The following is a 22,534-nucleotide window of genomic DNA, read 5'->3' on the forward strand; positions in this document are numbered from 1 at the left end:
GGCATTCACTTCGAGCATTCGAGTGACCTATTTATGGAACATTCGTTGACCTCTGCAGTCAGTGAGATGGTTTTATTGTGAACTTTTAAAAAATGCAAGATTTTTAAATGTATTTCGTAGTTTTTTTTTTTTTAAGGTATTTTACCAGTAATCATCGGTCTTCGTTTTTGCTAGCGTCTGGTTACACCTTGTATACTACTAGGTATATCTTATATCCACTCAAATTTATCAGGGACCAGGGTTAATAAAGAGCAGCCTTTTTCAGTAGAATAATGTGTTTATTTGATGTTGGAGAACAGAGAAGATGAGAGGGAGGGACTCTCTTTGATTATGGTCCTCTTCTCGATGTCGTCGACGCGCACCGACAGCTCAGCGATGTGCCTCTCCACCGCCTTCACGTCACTCCTGAATCCTGATACCTAAACAGAAATACGGTTCAGGATCCCGGCTTAGTATAACAGGGCTCTCTCCGTCACTTACTCCATACAATCGTAGTTCCAATTTCATTCGAATACTAAGCAACCAAAATCTAAAACACCACAGGCATAGATATTAATTTCTAGAATATGTCTGCAAAATTTCATAGACTTTGGTTGCTTAATATTCAAATGAAATTGGAACTACGTTTGTATGGAGCGAGTGGCGGAGAGACCCCTCTTAACAGCCCCAATAGTTGAACACAGTTCCCATCCTAATTGTCGTTGACATTCCATCTACACGCACGAAACGTTTTACGTCATCATTCCTCATACGCATTGCTAAGGTTTGGAATACTCTTCCGCGATCTGTGTTTCCTACCAATTACAGTCCGGGTATCTTTAAAACAAGAGTGAATAGGCATCTTCTAGGTAAACGCGTCCCATCTTAGACCACATCATCACTTTCCATCTGGTGTGATTGTGGTCAAAACATTCAAAATTCAGTAGAGTGAGCCGGCGATTGATTAATGAGGATGATAGTGAAACTGTACAGTTATAAAGTAAAGTAAAAGGCTGACTAATGGGTGGTATACCCTACCGTCGCATCCAACTCCCCCAAGAACTGGATCTTTTTACACAACTCATCATACTTCTGAGAAATGTACTCTCTGGTATTCTTAGAATCGCCCATCTCCTTATCAATTTTACTCAAAATCTCATACTTCAACTCATCGAATTTAGCCTCCAAGCATGGTCCAAGTAAATGAGCCCCTCGGATAGCTAGCTCCTCTTCAGGCCTTAACTTCAAAGGGAATTTATTTACTGCCATCTTAAATAACTTAATTGATGGTTATTTTGTATGCACGGAAAAGATTAAGGTCCTCGTATCTAGCGCGCATAGTTAATTGTAATCCACTGATAATTTAAAGGATTTGTGAAAGATAAAAGTTTAATCCGAAATCAAAACCGATTGCCCGATTAGTGTCAAATTAATTGGAAGTCAAATTAATGTCACTGTGATTTGTTTAATCAATTTAAAGGTATATTATTACGAAAAGAGGTTTATTAGCATTACGAAAGATGGCCATTGGTCCAGGTGACTGAAAGGTCGAGAGGATTTTTTTTAGGTTCCCATCAGTGCGAACTATAGTCAAAGTAAGTATGTACTAGTTAGGGTTCCGTACTGGGTTAATTTTCCGACATTTGCACGATATATCAAAAACTATTACTTATGGATGAAAATAAACAAAAATCCGTTTGAGAATGTACAGGTAAAGCCCTTTCATTATGATACACAACTTGGTATAGTTATCTTACCTTTTGTGATGTAACCAAATTCACGGTTTTCAGTTTTTTTCCTTTATTTGTGCTATAAAAACTACCTACCTGCCAAACATGATTCTAGGTCAACGAGAAGTACCCTATAGGATTCTTGACAGACAGACAAACAGACAGACGGGCAGACAGACAGACAGACAACAAAGTGATCCTATAAGGGTTCCGTTTTTCCTTTTGAGGCACGGAACCCTAAAAATTAAAAGGTTTTATTTCTCATATAATGTTACGGGTCCCTCGTGTACGAGTCCAACTTGCAGTTGACGGATTTTTTTTCCATTTCATTATCAGTAAGAAATCTACAGAATGACGACACTAACAATCAGCATGATTACTGATTACCTACCGTATTATTACAGTTAGTCAGTCAGTACGTAAGTGGTTATGTAAAGTGCATATTTAAAAGATAACCACCTAGAATAACACTTGTAGGCAATCTAAGTGATAAGATCGAGAGGATGTAGAAGATGTTAAAGTAATTTTCCAATATCAAGGAAATATCAATACTTTGTATGTTTGATAAGTTTGCTGAGGACACCTTATACTGAAAGTTTCAGCTTTCTAGCGTCATCCAGACCGAAGCTTTGACGGTTCGAAAATACGACGACAGGCTTCCAAACGTTACGTAGTGCCCCGTCCTTTAGTTTGGCTCGTCTTGGCTGGGGCACTACCATGTCCCCTGATTACTCAATAGCGGTGATAACGACGTAATCTTCCTGTCCGGAGGGTCGTCGGTTCGATCCCGGGCAGGTACATACGAATTACCCAATAGCGGCGATAACCTAGAGGTCAGCCTCCAGAACCAATTTTAAAATGGCTGCCATGAAAATTAAAAAACCGGCCAAGTGCCTGACTGGCACCGAGCAACTATTTATTTCTATATTTTCTATATTATTTTCTATATTTTGTTCGATTAATCAAATACCTGCCAAATTTCATTATTCTAGGTCAACGGGAAGTCAAAAAAATTGAAATGTGTTCAATTTTTAACATTTTTAAAGTAAGATAACTTTACCAAGTGAGACCTCAAATGAAAGGGCAAATACCTGTACATTCTAAAGCAGATTTTTATTTATTTTTATGCATAATAGTTTTTGATTTATTATACAAAATGTCTTTAAAATGTACGGAACCCTCGGTGCGCGAGTCTGACTCGCACTTGGCCGGTTTTTTATCTGACTCTCACGCCACGCCACGTCAGACTGATCACTGAATTTATCAAATTGCGTAAACCCTATGGTATTTGCCAACGATTATAATATTTTTCCATGTAAGCGGGGCGCCTAATCATTACACCTACTATCTTTTATCATCACTATCTTTTTTCAAGTAGATCTAACTGGCCACTACATAGTTAAGAGGGCTCTCTCCGTCACTCGTTTCATACAATCGTAGTTCCAATTTCATTTGAATACTAAGCAACCAAAGTCCATGAAATTTTGCAGACATATTCTAGAAACTAATATCTATGTCTGTGGTTTTCCAGATTTCTGTTAAAATATTCGGTTTCAAAGTTACGCGGTCTTAAAAATTTTCATACAAATCTTTGAGCCCCTGTAATTTTAAAACTACTTACATATTTTTAGAGAAATCTAAAACACCACAGACACAGATATTAGTTTCTAGAATATGTCTGCAAAATTTCATGGACTTTGGTTGCTTAGTATTCAAATGAAATTAGAACTACGATTGTATGAAACGAGTGACGGAGAGAACCCTGTTAACTAATTAAAGATAATACGTGTTAAGCATGCATAAAGGTTTATTATATCGTGAAAATTTTAAATCAAAATCAAAATTATTTATTCCAAGTAGGTAGGTAAAAATGTTGACTATCAAAAGGTGTAAAATAACACCTTTTGATAGTCAGAATAGTTGGATTTGATATAGTGGTAATAATTAATTACGTAAACGTAAAACTAAAGCTACGAGGGTTCCAAACGCGCCCAGGTTTGAGAAGAGCCCACAACAAACTCAGCTCAGTTTTTTACTGTCCTGAGTTCTATTCCCAACAGAGTTAAATTGAATAAATACTTATATAATATGTTTCGGATTTATTCCTTTAGTTGTACTATAAGAACCTACCTGCCAAACATGATTCTAGGTCAACGGGAAGTACCCTACAGGTTTTCGTGACAGACATGACGGACGGACGGACGGACGGACAACAAAGTGATCCTATAAGGGTTCCGTTTTTCCTCTTGAGGTACGGAACCCTAAAAAACCGACTTTCAAAGTAAAAGTTTTTGTTTCTACATGAGTATGATGTGTACACTGTACGTAATAATATGTGTGATGAAGTCGGGCGAGCTTCACGCTTAGATTTCTAGTCCCTTTATGATGCTCACCCGACTTCATACATTTACAATTATACACGTGTAGAAACAATTTTTTTTTAAATATACGTTGGGATTTTGTGTGTGTGTGTGTGTGTGTGTGTGTGTGTGTGTGTGTGTGTGTGCGGCTTCGCCCGCGTAGTTTTAGGTTTTTAAATATTCCGCGGGAACTTTTAGATTTTCCAGAACAAAAGTAGCCTTCTTTCCATCCCCGGGCTGCATCTGAATGCAACTTATCTCTGTACCGAATTTCGCCAGAAAAGAGCATACATACAGACATACACACACTTTATTTTATTAGTACGGATTGATTGAAGTGATTTTTCATGTTACGTAGATAATAATATAGGTAAGAATAATAATTAATTGTATAGACATTATTTGTTATTACTTTATTTGCCGCTGACCGGTACGCTGTGCAGTGTTCCAAATTACAACGTGAGTGTTTTTTTTTTCTTTATTTCCACTGTTCTTAATATGTAATGGGCGCGTTTGGAACCCTCGTAGCTTTAGTTTTAAGTAACGTAATTAATTATCACCACTATATCGTACAAATTTACCAATTTCGACCATCAAAAGGAGTACAATTGTACCTACTTTGAATAAATGATTTTGACTTTGATTTTAATGAGAATGAGCTTTACGATTGATAAAATTAAAATAACTACCAAAAGCTTCTGTTTATAGTCAGTGTGGTTTATTTTGGTAATTTTTCAATGAATAAATAAGTACTATTTATTAACCCCCGACCCAAAAAGAGCGGTGTTATAAGTTTGACGTGTGTATCTGTGTGTCTGCCTGGGGCATCGTAGCTCCTAAACTAATGAACCGATTTTAATTTAGTTTTTTGTTTAAAAGGTGGCTTGATCGAGAGTGTCCTTAGCTATAATCCAAGAAAATCAGTGCAACCGTTTAAAAGTTATCAGCTCTTTTCTAGTTACTGTAACCTTCACTTGCCGGGGGTGTTATAAATTTTTAATTTACACTTGTATATACAAGTAATTGAGGAGTTGGTGAACAAATATCTGTATAATGGCGGGAAGTATTACAGGAGAAGCAAAAAGCTGAATGAAAGTTGTTAAAATCTTAAAAGTTTATTGAAATCACGAACTTTGGACTGAATTTTAGCACAGTTTTAGACCGTATTGCTCGGAAAAACGTACAAATTTGTATTACATGAGCCAAAAACTTGAAGAAAAGAAAGTAAGTAAAAATTTGATCAGATTCATTTAATTACATGTTACAAAATTGTCGAAATTCCTTCAGCCTTCAATAGGGGGTTTTATGGGTTTTTTTTTTTTTTATCGTATAATTTTAATGGTTATTTATTTAACTACCATAGTATGATATTTTTTGCTGTAGATACTTACCTAAAAATGATTCTTGAAGCATATCCATTGTACCCTAACCGTACCTACCTACACCTACTTATATCGGTGAATCACATTCCAAGAGTCCTGTATCGAAAAATAGAACAAATTACGTTATTTTATCAGTTGGCATTGTATTTAGTTGTCGGTCCGTCCGTGTAGGTCAATCATACGTTATCGTTCGATTCGCAATCACGCCCGCCAAAGCGCGTTTAAAAAAACAGTGAGTAAGTAGTATTTTTTTAAATTAAATTTTTTTTATAGTTAAAAAGAAAGAAAGTACATATTTTTTCTGTTCGTGTGGAAAAAGTAAGTTATGTTTTTTAACTCACGACTCTACTTCACTACAATTTTTCCATTTTTCTTCAACGTTGAAGAAAAAACTGGATTATGCCCAAACACCCAAATTTTTCGTAAATAAGATTACCGTTAAACCATCGTTAATCTTATATTTGAACAGCTATTTAAGAAGCTAATTCATTGTTGAAACTAATTTTGTGATAAAGTCAAAAGTTAACTAAAAGTTAACGAACTCTAACTTGTGCAATATATTTTTTTGAAATGAAAACTTCTTTAGGCGCCTTGTGCTACGAGTATTTTAAGATGGGTATTGGGTACCTACTTCGAGATCGCGTCACCGACATGCCAAGTTACTAGTGCTCGAAGCGCTAATAAAAGTAAAGATTAAATGAATGTCTTATAAATTTGGTTTTTTGATACTAAATAAGTACAATAAATTTGAAAATCCAAGAAAAAACCATTGCTATTTCAAGTTTTCATTTCTGTCCCTACTGACTGCCAATTTCTTTTGGTGGCTTACACAGTTACAATACAGCAGTAACTTTAACAGTAATCTTTCTTTAATCGCTTGTTGTGTAACTGACCCCGCATTTTTTAACTATTTATTTGTAACTAGCTGATACCCGCGACTTCGTTCGCGTGGATGTAGGTTTTTAAAATTCCCGTGGGAACTCTTTGATTTTCCGGGATAAAAAGTAGCCTATGTGCTAATCCAGAGTATAATCTATCTCCATTCTAAATTTCAGCCCAATCCGTCCAGTAGTTTTTGCGTGAAGGAGTAACAAACATACACACACACACACACACACACACACACACACACACACACACATACAAACTTTCTCCTTTATAATATTAGCGTGATACATATTTTATACTACATATTTTAATAGCCTGTTAGTACGTAATAAAAATAGTTACTTACTTAATCTTTTTTTATATTATATAAGTAATGTAAGGTGTTATGCAATTTAATGTTACAAGTAGATAAGTACTAATAATACCTATTCATGATTAGTTAATTAAAATAATTATTGGTTTAGAATTCAGATAATATCTGTAACAATGCGAAAACGTATTAATATGATAAACCACGTTATATCTTTTAATTAGTAGGTACATATTCTATTGATTTCAGAAAATGATTAAATACACGTATAATCATTTTCTAAAATCAATATGTAACAAGTATCTACCTACTAATTAAGTAAATATCTCTTGTGAATACATCGGGAAATTTTTATCTCGATTCCGTAAAACCTGCATCATCATTATTACAATCGCAATTGTTGTTATTGGCTTTTTAACCCCCGACCCAAAAAGAGGGGTGTTATAACTTTGACATCGTAGCTCCTAAACTAATGAACCGATTTTAATTTAGTTTTTTTGTTTGAAAGGTGGCTTGATCAAGAGTGTTCTTAGCTATAATTCAAGAAAATCGGTTCAGCCGTTTGAAAGTTATCAGCTCTTTTCACTTTACTGTAACCTTCACTTGTCGGGGGTGTTATAAATTTTTAATTTACACTTGTATGGTTCCTATTCGTCATGCAACAATGCATTGTAGCCAATAGTGAGCAAGCGTTAACCAATCAGAAGCCGCCGGAAAGCCCTTAAGCCAATCCGGAAAGTCCTTGAGTGTGGGACCTCCAGCACGATGGACTGACGATATAAAGCGGTTGGCGGGAAGTGGCTGGATGAGGAAGGCTGAGGACCGGGTGTGGTGGCGCTCTATAGGGAAGGCCTATGTCCAACAGTGGACGTCCACAGGCTGATGATGATAATGAACCAATCAGTGGTGATTGCGATTGTGACATTGTATTGTAGATGTCATTCCACCGCAATCGAGCTGCTGTTTGCATATAGAGTTCTCAAAGTGTATGAAGTCTGCCAATCCGCACTGGGCCGGGCGTGGTAGACTGTGGCCTAAATCCTTCTTATTCTGCGAGATACCCGTGCTCAGTAGTGGGCCAGCTATGGGTTGATCATGATTGTATTGTAATTGAGTCGCGCAATAGGTAACCCTAGGGTTGCCACCTGCCACTTCTTGATTTACGGGTTACTAGCAACAAAAATATGGGAATTAGATTTTTTTACGAGAGACAGTGTTTTACATAGATATTTTTTAATGCTTTTTTTTTAAATAACTTTATTTATACAATCTGTATATGACAGTCCTATCGTACCTTTTAGTATAGATTTACCTAATTAACAATTAATTTGTTTCAAGAAAAAGCTTTAATAAGCTCTACATTTTGTGAGACAAAATATGTATAAAATCTTTGCATGTTAATTTAAAAATAAATTGAACTTGTAAGTCCGCCAGTACAATACTGAGTCGGTTTCGGCTAGGTTTTGTAAAAAAAACGGGAGCTTGATCTACCCCGTAATTTATTTTCGCATTTTACCGGTTTCTGTATTATTATACCTTTAAATACGGGGTGGCCCATTAAATACGGGGCATCTGGCAATCCTAGGTAACCCCAGGTAGCGATTTTACAAGAAGATTGTAAGAAGTGCCTTATCAGATAGATAATAATAATATATTCACATAGGAATCTTTCGCTACTACAGGATTAGATAGGCTTGCGTGTGATAAGTATCTATTATATGTTGAAGAGTTTTATTTTGATTTTATTACCCTGATTAAGTTCTGAAGGGTTTTGATTTTAGCATTCTGCCTCAGTTTGTAAATCCGTTTTTATTAGGGTTACGTAGATAGTAGATACCTGAACGGTGCTAACGGGGTTCTCTTACTAAGTACTAAATTAAAAAAAAAAACGGTTAAGTGGGAGTCAGACTCGCGCACTGAGTGTTCCGTACTTTTACCGAGCTATTTTTCCGACATTTGGCACGATAAATCAAAAAAAAATCATGCATAAAAATTAAAAAAATCTAAATGTACGGGTCCCTTTCATATGATACCACACTTGGTATATTCATCTCATTTTGAAAGGTGAAAATATGAGGTATAATTATTTGTTCATGAATGTTTTTTTTGTAATGTATCCACAAATTCGTGGTTTTCGAATTTTTTTATTTACCTTGCGCTATACCTACCTGTCTTTCATGATTCTAGGTCAACGGGAAATACCCTATAGGTTTCTTGACAGACACGACAGACGGACAAACAGACAGACAAGGAACAAAGTGATCCTAAGAGGGTTCCGTTTTTCCTTTTGACTTAATAAACTTTATACTGCTAATAGTCCCTGAGACTCAGCTGTGGGTAAGCCCGGATGGACGGACAGACAGACAGACGGACACGGCGAAATTATAATCCTTGTTTAGTACGGATCCCTAAAAACTAAGTTTGTAGTAGGTAAATTGTAAGTAGTTATTATTGTAATTTGTAGCTAAGTAATAGCACGGTAATGGTATGTATACAGTATTCCAACTTCATACAAACGGACGAAACGCGAGCTATACCTACGCACCTCGATTTCGGCAGGCGCTCGACACGCAGACAGTCGCGACTGTGCCGCAGTGACGAACGGGCGATGTTTTATTTTTCTAACAATAACCACGCGATTTTTTCGTTGTATGTGAAACCCGATCAAAGAAGCCACAATTTCAGCTCAGAATGTCGGTATTTAAGGTACCGGGACTACAATAAGATTAATTCGCAAACTTTTTTGATTGTACCCAGCGATGATTTTATGAAATATATGCAAAAAATGGAGAAAATATTCCGAACTTCATTTAAAACCAAATATATAAATTGTAAAGTTGCTGCAGGTATCCATAACCAAGGAAAAGATATTCCATTTTCTCCATCTTGTCCATGTTGCCCAAAACAATTTTTGATTAAAAGCTTTATACGAGAATGCGGATTTTTTAAACTTTAAAATTTAATAATTCGTAACGTTCGTTTAATTTCCTACGTCTCAGTCGAGGCGCAAATATTTTTCGGTCTCAAATGTATAAGACTGATTTGTTATTCAATCATAAACATAGTTTTTTAATTAAATCTACCAATCAAAAAACAACACGCATCTTTATTGAACATTTCACAATTCACAAAGTATTTTATTTGTTTATATAAAAAAAGTATATTTACAACCACAAAACTAGATGGAAACACAAAGTAGGCAAATGTAATTAAACTGCTGGAGGCGGGCAGCCCTACCGCATGTTTACGTACCGCGCAGCTGTAGGTACTTATTTCAAAGAAACGGCCGAGTTAGAATACTGAATAGATAATATTACCGTGGTAATAGTGTTTCAACATTTGTTTATTATCTGTGCTCGAGTCATCTATGTCGAGTGTATATTGGTTTAAGGATAATGCGTTTTGCATTAGTTATACAAATACATATACCTGCTATTTTAATATACGTACAAAGTAAATAATTTCAAATACATATCAAAAATTGCAGAACCGGCAGGAATCGAACCCAAGTCTCACCTTGCGGCGACTCCGTGCCCAAAGACACGGCGACTTCCATATAAATTATATGTAGATTCTAATGATCGCTGTCAACTAAGTTGCCGGGCGACTAGTCGTCCGTGCGTCTATAAAATAAACATTTCGATTCAGCACTCAAACGACTGTTAATGCCATATAGCAGCAACACATTGTTTTATCGAAATTACTTTTCAAAAACTACTCTTCAAAGGCTCACAAGACCAAAAGTTATCATTTTTTTCTTTTCAAAAGGCTCAACAATACCACACAATACAGACTATGCAAAATAATTTTTCAATACACATCGAAAATTGCGAAATCAGCAGAACCGCAATTTTGATAGGTATTTAAAAATTATTTAGAAATTTTCCTTGAAGTGTAGGTTTTGCAAGTTGCAGGTTAGAGTATATAAAAATTGAAAGCTCATAAGAATGTATGCACAGACTTATTGAAAGGCGTGTGCTGTTTACATAGGTACCATTATTTTACCCAACCATTCAAGAATGACGCACGGACATAAATCAAGTGTACTTTCTTGAAATAGATGACTCGACTCGAGTGGCACCACGCCTAGTTAGCGGTCCTTGCAATTGCTCGTTTAATAATGTTTGCTCGTATAAAGTGGAAGGCGCTTTGAAAAATAGAATCCTAAATTGTCCAGTGTTCTGTTACGTCCAGTCCCACAGTTAAAATTATGTGAGAAATCAGGGACGTGTGAACTTTTGGACAGTTTGGCCTTGAAGTACCTACGTATACCGTACTAATGCTAAGTATATCTACTTAGGTCGAATTTTTAACTGAAAAAACCGGCCAAGTGCGAGTCAGACTCGCGCACTGAGGGTTCCGTACTCAGGTATTTCTTTCGACATTTTGCACGATATATCAAAAACTATTATGCGTAAAAATAAATAAAAACTGTTTTAGAATGTACAGGTAAACTCCTTTCATATGATACCCCACTTAGTTTGAAAATTTAATCATTTTTTTTAATGATGTAACCAAAAACTCACGGTTTTCGGATTTATTCCTTACTTGTGCTATAAGAGCTACCTACCTGCCAAATTTCATGATTCTAGTTCAACGGGAAGTACCCTATAGATTTTCTTGACAGACACGACGGACGGACGGACAGACAGACAAACAACAAAGTGATCCTATAAGGGTTCCGTTTTTCCTTTTGAGGTACAGAACCCTAAAAAATAAAAACGTGAAACCTGCATATATACCTACCTGAGAATTTTCCACAATATTCTCAAAGGTGTCTGCCAATTTGCGCTGGGCATCGTTGTGCCCTGGGCCAGTGTGCCGGACCTAACCCCTAACCCCTAACCCCTTCTTATTCTGGGAGGAGACACGTACTCGTAGTGGGCCAGCAATGGATTGATCGTGATGACGATATTGATTTTAATACTACCTAAGCTAATTTATGATAGGCGGCAAACTCTTGGGGTCATACTTAGTACCTAGGTACATTAGTAATTGCTTTTCTAATAGGTACTAGGTTAGGGTAGGTAATCTCGTCATGATGGTATCATGTGATTACACAAGCTTATTTCCATTGCAATTTATTGATAACCGTTGATAAATTAATTACTAAGTAACACCTATGTTTATAAATCAAAATGAATATGCAAGAATACAAAGTTCAATCCATACTATTTACTATTAATATTATAAAAGCGAAAGTGTGTCTGTCTGTCTGTCTGTCTGTCTGTCTGCTACGTTTTAACGGCTCAACCACTGAACCGATTTTAATGAAAGGTACAGACTTGGGATACATCCCGGGGAAGGACATAGACTACTTTTTTACCAGGAAAATTGAAGAGTTCCTACGGAATTAAAAAAAAAACAGAAATCCACGCGGGCGAAGCTGCGGGCATCCTCTAGTAATTAATAATAATTAATATTAAAAATCATCATCACCATAATCAACCAATAGACATCCTTTGCATAAACAAAGATTTTTGTTTATGTAATCACACTAATATTATAAAGGCGAAAGTTTGTTTGTATGTGTGTGTGTGTGTGTGTGTGTGTGTGTGTGTGTGTGTGTGTGTGTGTGTGTATGTTTGTTACTCCTTCACGCAAAAACTACTGAACGGATTTGGCTGAAATTCGGAATGGAGATACATAATATCCTGGATTAGCACATAGGCTACTTTTTATCCCGGAAAACCAAAGAGTTCCCACGGGATTTCGAAAAACCTAAATCCACGCGGACGAAGTCGCGGGCGTCAGCTAGTAATAATTAGTTTTTATAAACAAAGATTTTTAATTCAACTAATAAATAATCAACCTAACAAATCCTACGTAACAAGTGTAAATTAAAAATTTATAACACCCCCGACATGAAGGTTACAGTAACTAGAAAAGAGCTGATAACTTTCAAAACTTTCAAACGGCTGAACCGATTTTCTTGGATTATAGCTAAGAACACTCTCGATCAAGCCACCTTTCAAACAAAAAAACCTAAATTAAAATCGGTTCATTAGCTTAGGAGCTACGATGCCACAGACAGATACACACGTCAAACTTATAACACCACTCTTTTTGGGTCGAGGGTTAAAAAGATGTGATAAAGCAACTTGCGAAATAATAGTTCTGTTGCTAAGTACCTACCTACTTTTTTAATTACACCTACCTACGTAATGTTAGAAAAAAATTCCATTTGTATGCACATGGGAACAAGTGTAAATTAAAAATTTTCAACACCCCCGACAAATCATTTTCAAATAAATAATTATGTATATCTAGGCAACGTCCATCTTGACAGCTTGACATTTGTCAATTGACACTTGAATATTATGAACCTAAGGGTTATCTAACCTTCTTTTCTACAAGAAAACTAGAAAATAGCTGATAACTTTTAAACGGCTGAACCAATTTTTTTGGATTATAGCTAAGAACACTCTCGATCAAGCCACCTTTCAAACAAAAAAAAGTAAATTAAAATCGGTTCATTCGTTTAGGCGCTACGATGCCACAGACAGATACACAGATACACAGACACACAGATACACAGATACACACGTCAAACTTATAACACCCCTCTTTTTGGGTCTGGGGTTAAAAATAAATGCACTTCAAGACTTCAAGAGCATACATTTTCCGTAATAACTTTGCTTCTTTATACCTATACTTACCTACCTAATCGTTACTTACTTAACCGATTAACATATTTGAAATGCACTATCTTTTATTCATGGAATTGTCTTGATTGTAACAGCTTATGTGTGATATTTAAACCGTCTATTAATAAATTAAAATAAATTAAGTAATAAAACTGATAATTTATTAATTAATGGAGAAATAAGAAATAATTGAAATTACATACATTGTAACTACTCTACGTGTACATAACGCAACCGTGAGAAAAAATCCATAACTATAGTGCGTTTCATCGAATAGTACCTATGGCGTTATGTTGGCAAGTCATTGGCACCATATTTGCATAAGAAGACGTAGATTTTGTTTATTTTCATTTGATTTTCCTGAATGAATGTTATGAAAATCAAATGAAAATAAACAAAATCTGCGTCTTCTCATGCCAATATGGTGCCAATGACCACCCAACACACAGGGGAGCCAACATAACGCCATAGGTACTATTTGATGAAACGCACTATACTAATAAATGGAAAAATGTATCTATCTCTCTGTTACCTCTTCACTGCCCATTTGATTTTGACGGGTACATAAATGCATTCCGAAGATGCACATAGACTGCTTTTTATCCCGAAAAATCAAAAAGTCCCCATGGGATGATTAAAAAACATAAATCCACGCGCGCAGAGTAATGGGCATCACCTAGTATTATATTCCATAGTCCCAAAATTTACTCAAAAGATTTTGTTTTGTGTGCTTTAAAAATAAAGTTTTACACCGCCCGCCCTAAATTACTAAACTATTATTGGTTTTTCACTTCCCTACACTTTCACTTTTACCCTTGCAAGGATTTTCCAAATGAAAATTGAAACTAGATACTAGACTATAAAAAAACTACCTAAGTAATAATATTTACGAAAATTAACAGTCGTTTCTATTATAAACGTTTTGCTACTTGATAAATTATTATTATTTTTATATCGTTGAACCACCACGGAACTGAATTATTTATATCGTGGAACTCTGACCACTGTTTATTTTACTTCAATTGTTTTCTAGCATTTTACATAAGATGGGCAGAAAAAGCAATTTGGAATGCTCGTGATAAAAAAAAACTTTTATTATTATCCGAATATTTACTTTTTAACGGTTTATTACGTTTTTGAAACATTTTTTAAGAAAGAGACTAGTTTTAACTTTCCAATGAACGTGCAAAAGCGTCCAAAAAAAAAAACTAAAACTAAAATTCGTCTAATTCCGTCCGCCTGTTACAGATTTGGACGCGCCGCACGTGCCAACAACGACGTTACGTGGCGTGACGAATGGCCGAGAGAAGCTACGCGTACGAGATGGTGGCTACGGGAACCGGCGCAGTGGACGAGCAGCCTTACAGAATGGAGTCGGGGCAACTGTGGCGGCAGTACTTAATTGGGGCCGTTGGTACGTTTTTTGACTAACATTATATTTTTGCCTCATTTTTTGTATTTTTAGCCGACTGCGGCACAGCCAAAAGGAAGGGTTATAATTTTAACAGTCTATGTATGTATGTATCCAGATTCTGTGTACACCGTAGTGCCTAAACTAAGCCAATTTTGATGAATGAAGTGTCGATTGATTCATTGTAAAAGTCCGGGTGACATAGGCTATATTTTATACGAAAAAAATTGTCTTAACGGATGTTACTTACATCAAAATATGTGGAGGTCTACCAAAATTTTTTTTTGCTATTGCACCGAGTGCGATGTCAAATGAAAGAGGAGAAAATTCTGAGCTCATGTATATATGTAATTGTACAATAACATTAAAATATGTCAAGCGACAGGAATCAATTTTACTCTTATTTCAGCGTTTATTAAGACGATCGCTGTCGGGTTTTAGTTTTCAACTTTTTTTCTAACGTTTTTTAGGGTGAAAATAAAAAAAATTGCGTCAGGAAAGCTCATTTTACTAAATTATGCACGTCAAATACAAAAATAGTGTGGGTAAAGCTCCAAAATAATGACAAGAAGCTTAAAAGTTGCTACAAAAAGTCTATGAAATAAAAAAATGTGATATTTATTTCGCAAAACACATTGAAATTAGTACAAACCAGAAACCTGTGCTATATATATTTTTCTACAATTTTCTGCTTATTGCACCGAAAAACAGCTTCGTCTGTCGTCGGCCTATGTATTCATATTCGTATTTGGCACATTAGATTGTATATCGATGGGTACGCACGTGCGTTGATGACGTAGCACGTGACGTAGAGGCCGATAGTCGTAGAGGCTCCGGTCGCGCGTCGCAACCGGCGCAGTCAGTGATTAGCTTTACATGATGGAAGCGGGGCAACTGTGGAGACAGTACTTGATCGGGGCCGTCGGTATGTTTTCTTACCTAAAATTGTATATTATTTAACTAACATTATAGTAAACACTGAAAAATAATGTCAAAAATTTTAGTTATTAAATAATGTGACTCATAATGGATAGAATACACGAACAATAAAAAAATATTAAAACTTCGCAAGTGCTAAGCTTTATAGAAGTTAAAAAAATTGCCACAAAAAGTCTATAAAAAAAGAAACTCAGCGGTATTTCTTTCCTTATAACACTAAATAGTTCTTTTGACTTACTACTTTATACTAATTAAAAATTTAACTAAAATTATATGTAGATTGAACGCCATAGCCCGGAAAAATTAAAACCCTGTGCGATAGTTATTTTTCTGCAGTTTTTTGTCCGTTGCACGGAAGAACAGCTTTGTCTGTCGTCGGCCTATGTATTCATATTCGTATTTGGCACATTAGATTATATATCGATGGGTACGCACGTGCGTTGATGACGTAGCACGTGACGGAGCGGCCGATAGTCGTAGAGGCTCCGGTCGCGCGTCGCAACCGGCGCAGTCAGTGATTAGCTTTACATGATGGAAGCGGGGCAACTGTGGAGGCAGTACTTGATCGGAGCCGTCGGTATGTCCAATTAGTTTTCTAACTAAAATTCGGAGCTTTCCTCACTAAAATTACAGAGAAAGCCAACAAGTGCGTGCTAATTTTGTACATTGTGCGTGAAAATTCAAAGAAAGTGATTTGTTTAGTTTTTAGTTGAGTTTTTGTTGACTAAGTTTAGGTAGATGTGCGTCAAAAAAATGTGCCAGTGTTTTGGAATATTAGCTTTAATTTCTATTTAATTTTAACTAAATTGGAAATTAAATCATAAAATTTAACAATGATGAACCAAAAAAGGTGGGACATTGAATTTTTCTGTTTTTCGTGAACCTATGCTGAAGACTAGTTCCTAAAACTAACACTTTTTTGAATGATTGAGTTGAGTGATTAATTAATAAAGTTATTAAAAGTGAAGCAAAACTAGATTAGTATCGTTCCACTCCTTAAAAGGAAAAAAGGAACCATTACAGGATCACTTTGTAGCCGGTCTGTCGTGTCTGTCAAGTAAACCTATAGGACACTTATTGTCTTTTGATCTAGAATCGTAAAATTTGGCAGGCAAGTAGGTCTTGTAAAAAGTAAAGGAAAAATCTGAAAACCGTGAATTTGTGGTTACAACACAAAAAAATTAAAATGTGTTCATATACAAATAATAAATAATTGGTAATTAGAATTTTCAATTTCCAAAGTAACAAATTATGCCAAGTGGGGAATCATAATATGAAAAAGCTTTATCTGTGTATTCTTATTTATTTTTATATATAATAGTTTTTAATTTATCGTGCAAAATGTCGGAAAAATATTCGAGTACGGAACCCTCGGAGCGCGAGTCTGACTCGCACTTGTCCGGTCTTTTTTAATGTTTTTCGCATTATTACATACTGATTAGAAATCCTAAATTTAATAACAAAAACGTGAACATAATCTTAATTAACTAATTAAAATGGTACTGTGTTTAAACTAAAAAGTTCATCTTCATTATATCAACCCATCGACGGCCCACTACTGAGTACAGGTCTCCTCTCAGAATGCAAAAGGGTTGGGCCAAAGTGCACCACACTAGCCAAGTGCGGTTTAACAGATTTCACCTTTGAGAACATTTATGGTGAATTACTCTTCACGATGTTTTATTTACCGTTTAAACTTATAATAAAATCGGTCAAGTGCGAGTTGGAATCACACACGAACGGTTCCGTTCTAGGGTCACACGTAAGTAGGGTCCGTAATAAATAATACTTACTTATATATGTATGTATATTACATTTTTTCATGGAGGCATTTTGAAATTTTTATTATTTTTTGTTGACGCGGCAATAGGCACATTATGTGAAATTTTCAACCCTCCAACTATTACGGTTCATGAGATACAGCTTGCTGACAGACAGATAGACGGACTGACTGACGGACAGCGAAGGCTTAGTGGTAGGGTTCCGTTAGCATCCTTCAGGTACAGAAGCCTACCAAATTCCACCAAATTCCCTACAAATTATTATGAAAACCGTTTCAAATACCTGCGAACACCTATGTAGTACAAAATAAGCAAAACGCCGAAAAGTAATATGCCGAATAATGATTGATTTCTGCATGAAATTCTGGTTGGATGAAAGCGAGTGAACTATTTTCATCGAATGGCATTAATAATAATAAAAACTGAAGCTATGTACAATAAATGTACCTACAACAAACATAATAATAATTTTATCGTGCTGTTTTGTAAGAGATACTTAACAACATGTGGTCATTAACATCTGGTAAAGTTATTGAATTACTAGATTATAATAATAATTTTATTTATTCTCTCTCACGTCTGGCTTTACAAAGATTAGCCAATGTCAAGTTTGTAGTTATTTGTAACAAGTTAGGGAAACTATACAAGTATGGACCCCGTCTGTGCCGGCGCTCGCCGACATACGCACGGCACCCCCTTAGAGCGCTTTCCTGTCAGTTTTAACAAAAAAAAAACACTCCAAAAAGGCAGAGCACGCCCGCCAGCCAACACAGACGAAGTCCAATAATTTTATTATCTACTACATAAGGTATACGGGTCTACTATGTACACACGTACATATTTTTCCATTTAAAACAAAGCTTTTTCGTCATTTAAGAAAAAATCTTCAATTAGAAAGCTCTGATAGCGCCACGGACGGAAAAACCGAAAGTTCTACGGTGCAAAGTTCAAATTCCACTGACATAGAATTAAATGTCCTAGTTATCTAGTGGTCCAAGAGTCTAGGACCACCAGACGTTACCTTCTTACGCTTGTGCCCACAACGGCTAATTTAAACGTATAGATATACCTAAAATTAAAAGTACATAAAACATTACTCACTTTTCTTAAAGTCACAATGCTGATTTTCAGGGTTCCGTTCCTAGAAAGGAAAAAAGGAACCCTTATAGGATCACTTCGCAGTCTGTCTGACTATTGTGTCTGACGGAACCCATTAAAGGAATCAAAACGAATAGGATAGGTTAAAAAAAGTATGAGGTAGGTAAAAAAAGTATTATTTCTTGTATGGTACGGAACCCTTCGTGAGCAAGCCCGACTCGCACTTGACCGGATTTTTGATGTAAAATAAACTTGCACTTAGCTAGTTTTTTGAACTATGTGCCTTTCCCACTGCCATTTCAACTTTACAACCTGTTGAGTGTTGAGCTATGTCGGTTACTCTGGTTCTCCTACGGATCTCCTCATCTCTGATTTGGTCACGTAGAGAGACTCCAAACATAGCTGTTTCCATCGCGCGCTGAGTGACTATGAGCTTTCTTATGAAGCCTTAATAGCGATCGATCTATAATGCTACTAGGATGATGCCCGCGACTTCGTCCGCGTGGATTTAGGTTTTTCGAAATCCCATGCGAATCGTTTTATTTTCCGGGATAAAAAGTAGCTTATGTGCTAATCCTGGATATTATCTATCTCCATTCCAAATAGCCAAATCCGTCCAGTAGTTTTTGCGTGAAAGAGTAACAAACATACACACACACATACACACAAACTTTCGCCTTTATAATATTAGTGTGATTCTGTGTCCGGATAAAGTAAATTAAATACTTAAATGATTAGGCAGTAAATAATTACTTCTAAAGTATTTATATTGAAATAAAGAAGATTTATTTAAATGTAATCTCTCAACACGCTGCTTTAGGCTTATCATTATTACATCCGTCGAAAATTCTTATCTTTGGATTGTGATAAGCAACTGAATCTGCATAAAAATATATCTAGTCGGTTTTATGATTTACAGAATTATTGTATTACTTAAATAAATGATATATGTACTTACGTTTTTACCCGACTGCGGCAAAGCCAAAAGGAAGGGTTATGATTTTAGCACTCTATGTATGTATGTTTGTATCCAGATTCTGTGTGTTCCACCGTAGCGCCTAAACTAGTGGACCGATTTTGATGAATGAGGTGTCAATCGATTCGTCGTATAGGTCCGGGTTACATAGGCTACATTATACGAAAAAAATAGACCTAACGGATGTTACATGAAAAAAATGGGGGTCTCCAAAAATTTTTTTTTGCTATTGTATCGAGTGAGATGTCAAATGAAAGGGGAGAAAATTCTGAGTTTCATAAATATAAATGTACTATACCAAGCGACAGAAAAATAATTTTACTATAATATTTGAGCGTTTAAGACGATCGCAGTCGGGTTTTAGTTTTCAACTTTATGGGTGAGGCCAAACGAGCGTAATTTTTTGAGTTGTAAGTCGCGTAATTTCGGTTGCGTAATTTCTGCTGCATTCGGTTTCATACAAAAGTCCAGTTCGTGCCACACGGCGACGCAAAATGAGTTGAACTTTTGTATGAAACTGAATGCAGCAGAAATTACGCAACCGAAATTACGCGACTTACAACTCAAAAAATTACGCTTTTGCGGGTACCCCCGCGCGCTAAAGTTGACTTTTATCGTACTCCGTAAAATTTAATTTCTAAAAATAAGAAAAAGTGATTATTTTAGTACATGAACATTATTTACCAATTACTACGAGTGAAACTTTAGTTTACGAGTGAAATATTAGTGGAAAATAACGCAAGAAAGTGTCTAACAATACTATCAAAACAATCACAACTTTCTGTTGACAACATAGAACTCAGTATTTCAAAGTGACATATAAATATGAAATCTACTTTAATATTCATAATTAACATAATTCCAAGTAACCATATTGACAAATGAATAAAATAAACGAAGATTAAGTGCAAAAAACAACGAAATACGACATATGATGACAAAAACCAAGTGACTGTTAAATGTTGTTGTTGTTTGTAATCTTAAAACTGCGTGACAGTATACCTACCAAGCAAAAAATACGTATAGACTATGGAGTGTTATTTAAAGTGATTCGCTAAGCGACGAATAACGAATTAGTGAAAAAGTACAGATAGCAAACCAAATCATTATATTATAATTCAATAGGTACTCAGTGACATAAATTTATTTTTATATATTATATTACGGTTATCACATTATCACCGTAAGTCTTGCGACTCTTTGTTTACATAATATTCTACGTAATATCAGATCCAGTATGAATAACTCCGGGGTAACACTTCGTAGGCCAAGGAAGGTGAAGTCGCTTATGGACATAACTAAGGAAGACATTACTATCGATGATATTTTTGACAACACTGTTCTTAGCTTGCCCTCCGTTCCTATTGATGACAGTCACACTGATGACCTTAAAATTAGAATCTCTGATTTAACAGAGGAGCTACAAAGTGCGCTTCAGGAGATCGAAAACCTTAATTATGAAAATACCCAGTTGAAATCCGAATTGGAAGATTGCCGAAAAATTATAAGGAACTACAAGAGAGTGACACTGGATGGAAGGAAATCGATAACACCTTCATCTATAAAAACCAAAAAACAATACAATGCACACGAAGCATCAAGTCTAAACACAACACCAATAAAAACGACCTGTGTGCTTGATCATAACAGTACTCTGACGCTAACTACAAATAATTCACAAACGGCTAATAATAAGAACACTAAACCGACATTGCAGGAAACTAGCATGAAAAGTAAACCTCTCCAAACATCAAGTTCGTCCTCCACACCTAGGAAAACCAATAAATCGTGCACTGGCCAACAAAAGAAAGAATTAATTTCAAAATCTACAACTAATCAAAAACTTACAAGTAAGAAGACAGGAGCTCTGAAAACTGATTTGTCAGTGTCTGCTAATAAGAAGGAAATACATATCGTCGCTGCGCGTACGAAACCGCGTAAGAGCAGTTTGTAAATACCGCGTAACAGCAAAACGCGCAAAATTGAGATATCGTGCTGGCCGATTCTAAACGCTTATTGGCTTATACTAGACTTCACCTGAGTTGAATTATCCAATGAGAAACGTCAGTTATGCTATCGAAACAATACCGCGGAACAGTAGGAGGCCTGAAGTTGGAGGCAAGTGCGCGTATTTACTACGGCCGGTGAGAAAAATGTGCTGCTGTCAGTGTGCGCTCCCGAAAATAATTATTTTGCCGTGATTAATCAACATGTAAGTATGTTTTAAATGTTTATTATTATTCGTTTATAATGAGCTCATGCTAAAATATTTAAATTACATGTAATTCTGTTTTAATTTAATGGTTCTGACCAATATAACCCCTAACAAGTATTTACGCGGTCTTGACATAACTTGATTTATTTGTTTTGTTAAGTTACGCGGTATTGCATTTTACTGAAACTAATAGATAATTATTTATTTCTTATTTATAGATTTGAATTGCATTCTCAAGTAAGTACCCAAATGATGGAGGACCAAGATAACTTTATTTTAGAAAAAGCGGTTTTTAATGAAAACGCCGTAACTTTGCGAGAGCTATTAGAAAGGCGTAAAATATTGTTACAGAAGAAGAGAGAAATATTAAATACATTTAACTATCAAAATCAAGCAGTAATACAACCAGTGTTGACACCTTTGTCTGAGAATCAAATTTTAACAATAGAGTTACCTTCTGAGAATTTAACATCCGAGCTTACTACACTTACGACGATTTTGGACCCTCCAGAATCAATGCAAAATGACGATTACAATATTTCTACACCGATTAAATCTAATGATGTGGCCGAAAATCACAATAATAACATTGATTTTACGTCTGAGGATCATTTTTTTGTCAATTTATCAGACATTACAAACTTAAAGCCATTATCGCCAGAATGTATAGAATGGTTTCCTGAAAGGGAAATAGAAGAAAATGAAAATATAAAAAAACGTAAAGGAGATAAAAATAATTGGAAGAGAATGAAAAATAAGAGACAGAGAATGATGGGAAAAGAGTACATTGGATTTAAAAAAGAAGGCACAAAATTTGT

General features: G+C 35.6%; 2 protein-coding genes across 8 annotated transcripts in view; one reads left to right on the forward strand and one right to left on the reverse strand.

Moving 5' to 3' along the window:
• Positions 1-263: 263 nt before the first annotated feature.
• LOC123877827 lies at positions 264-1,443 on the reverse strand. Of its 2 annotated transcripts, none has more exons than XM_045924743.1 (2): positions 1,015-1,443; positions 264-416 (listed from the first exon to the last, which is right to left on the reverse strand). In XM_045924743.1, the coding sequence occupies exons 1-2, from the start codon at positions 1,246-1,248 to the stop codon at positions 279-281; spliced, it is 372 nt and encodes a 123-aa protein (XP_045780699.1). In that variant the 5' UTR covers positions 1,249-1,443; the 3' UTR covers positions 264-278. The 2 variants fall into 2 exon arrangements, with proteins under 2 accessions (XP_045780699.1, XP_045780698.1); XM_045924742.1 differs by having other exon boundaries at positions 264-419; positions 1,018-1,440.
• Positions 1,444-4,420: 2,977 nt separating this feature from the next.
• The window catches only part of LOC123877799 (facilitated trehalose transporter Tret1), a 57,366-nt gene continuing 39,252 nt past the window's right edge, over positions 4,421-22,534 (forward strand). The window contains exons 1-3 of one of the 6 annotated variants that reach the window (XM_045924697.1): positions 4,421-4,528; positions 14,545-14,687; positions 15,610-15,632. In XM_045924697.1, coding sequence (XP_045780653.1) covers positions 14,593-14,687; positions 15,610-15,632 — 118 coding nt within the window. In that variant the 5' untranslated portion in view covers positions 4,421-4,528; positions 14,545-14,592. Of the gene's footprint in view, positions 4,535-5,596; positions 5,688-5,745; positions 5,770-14,544; positions 14,711-15,538; positions 15,633-16,109; positions 16,224-22,534 lie in introns of those variants that run through there. The other 5 variants (XM_045924698.1, XM_045924699.1, XM_045924696.1 and 2 more) reach the window with 5 other exon arrangements.

Source organism: Maniola jurtina, chromosome 24 (assembly GCF_905333055.1).
Source record: "Maniola jurtina chromosome 24, ilManJurt1.1, whole genome shotgun sequence".
In the NCBI taxonomy this organism is placed as follows: Eukaryota; Metazoa; Arthropoda; class Insecta; order Lepidoptera; family Nymphalidae; genus Maniola; species Maniola jurtina.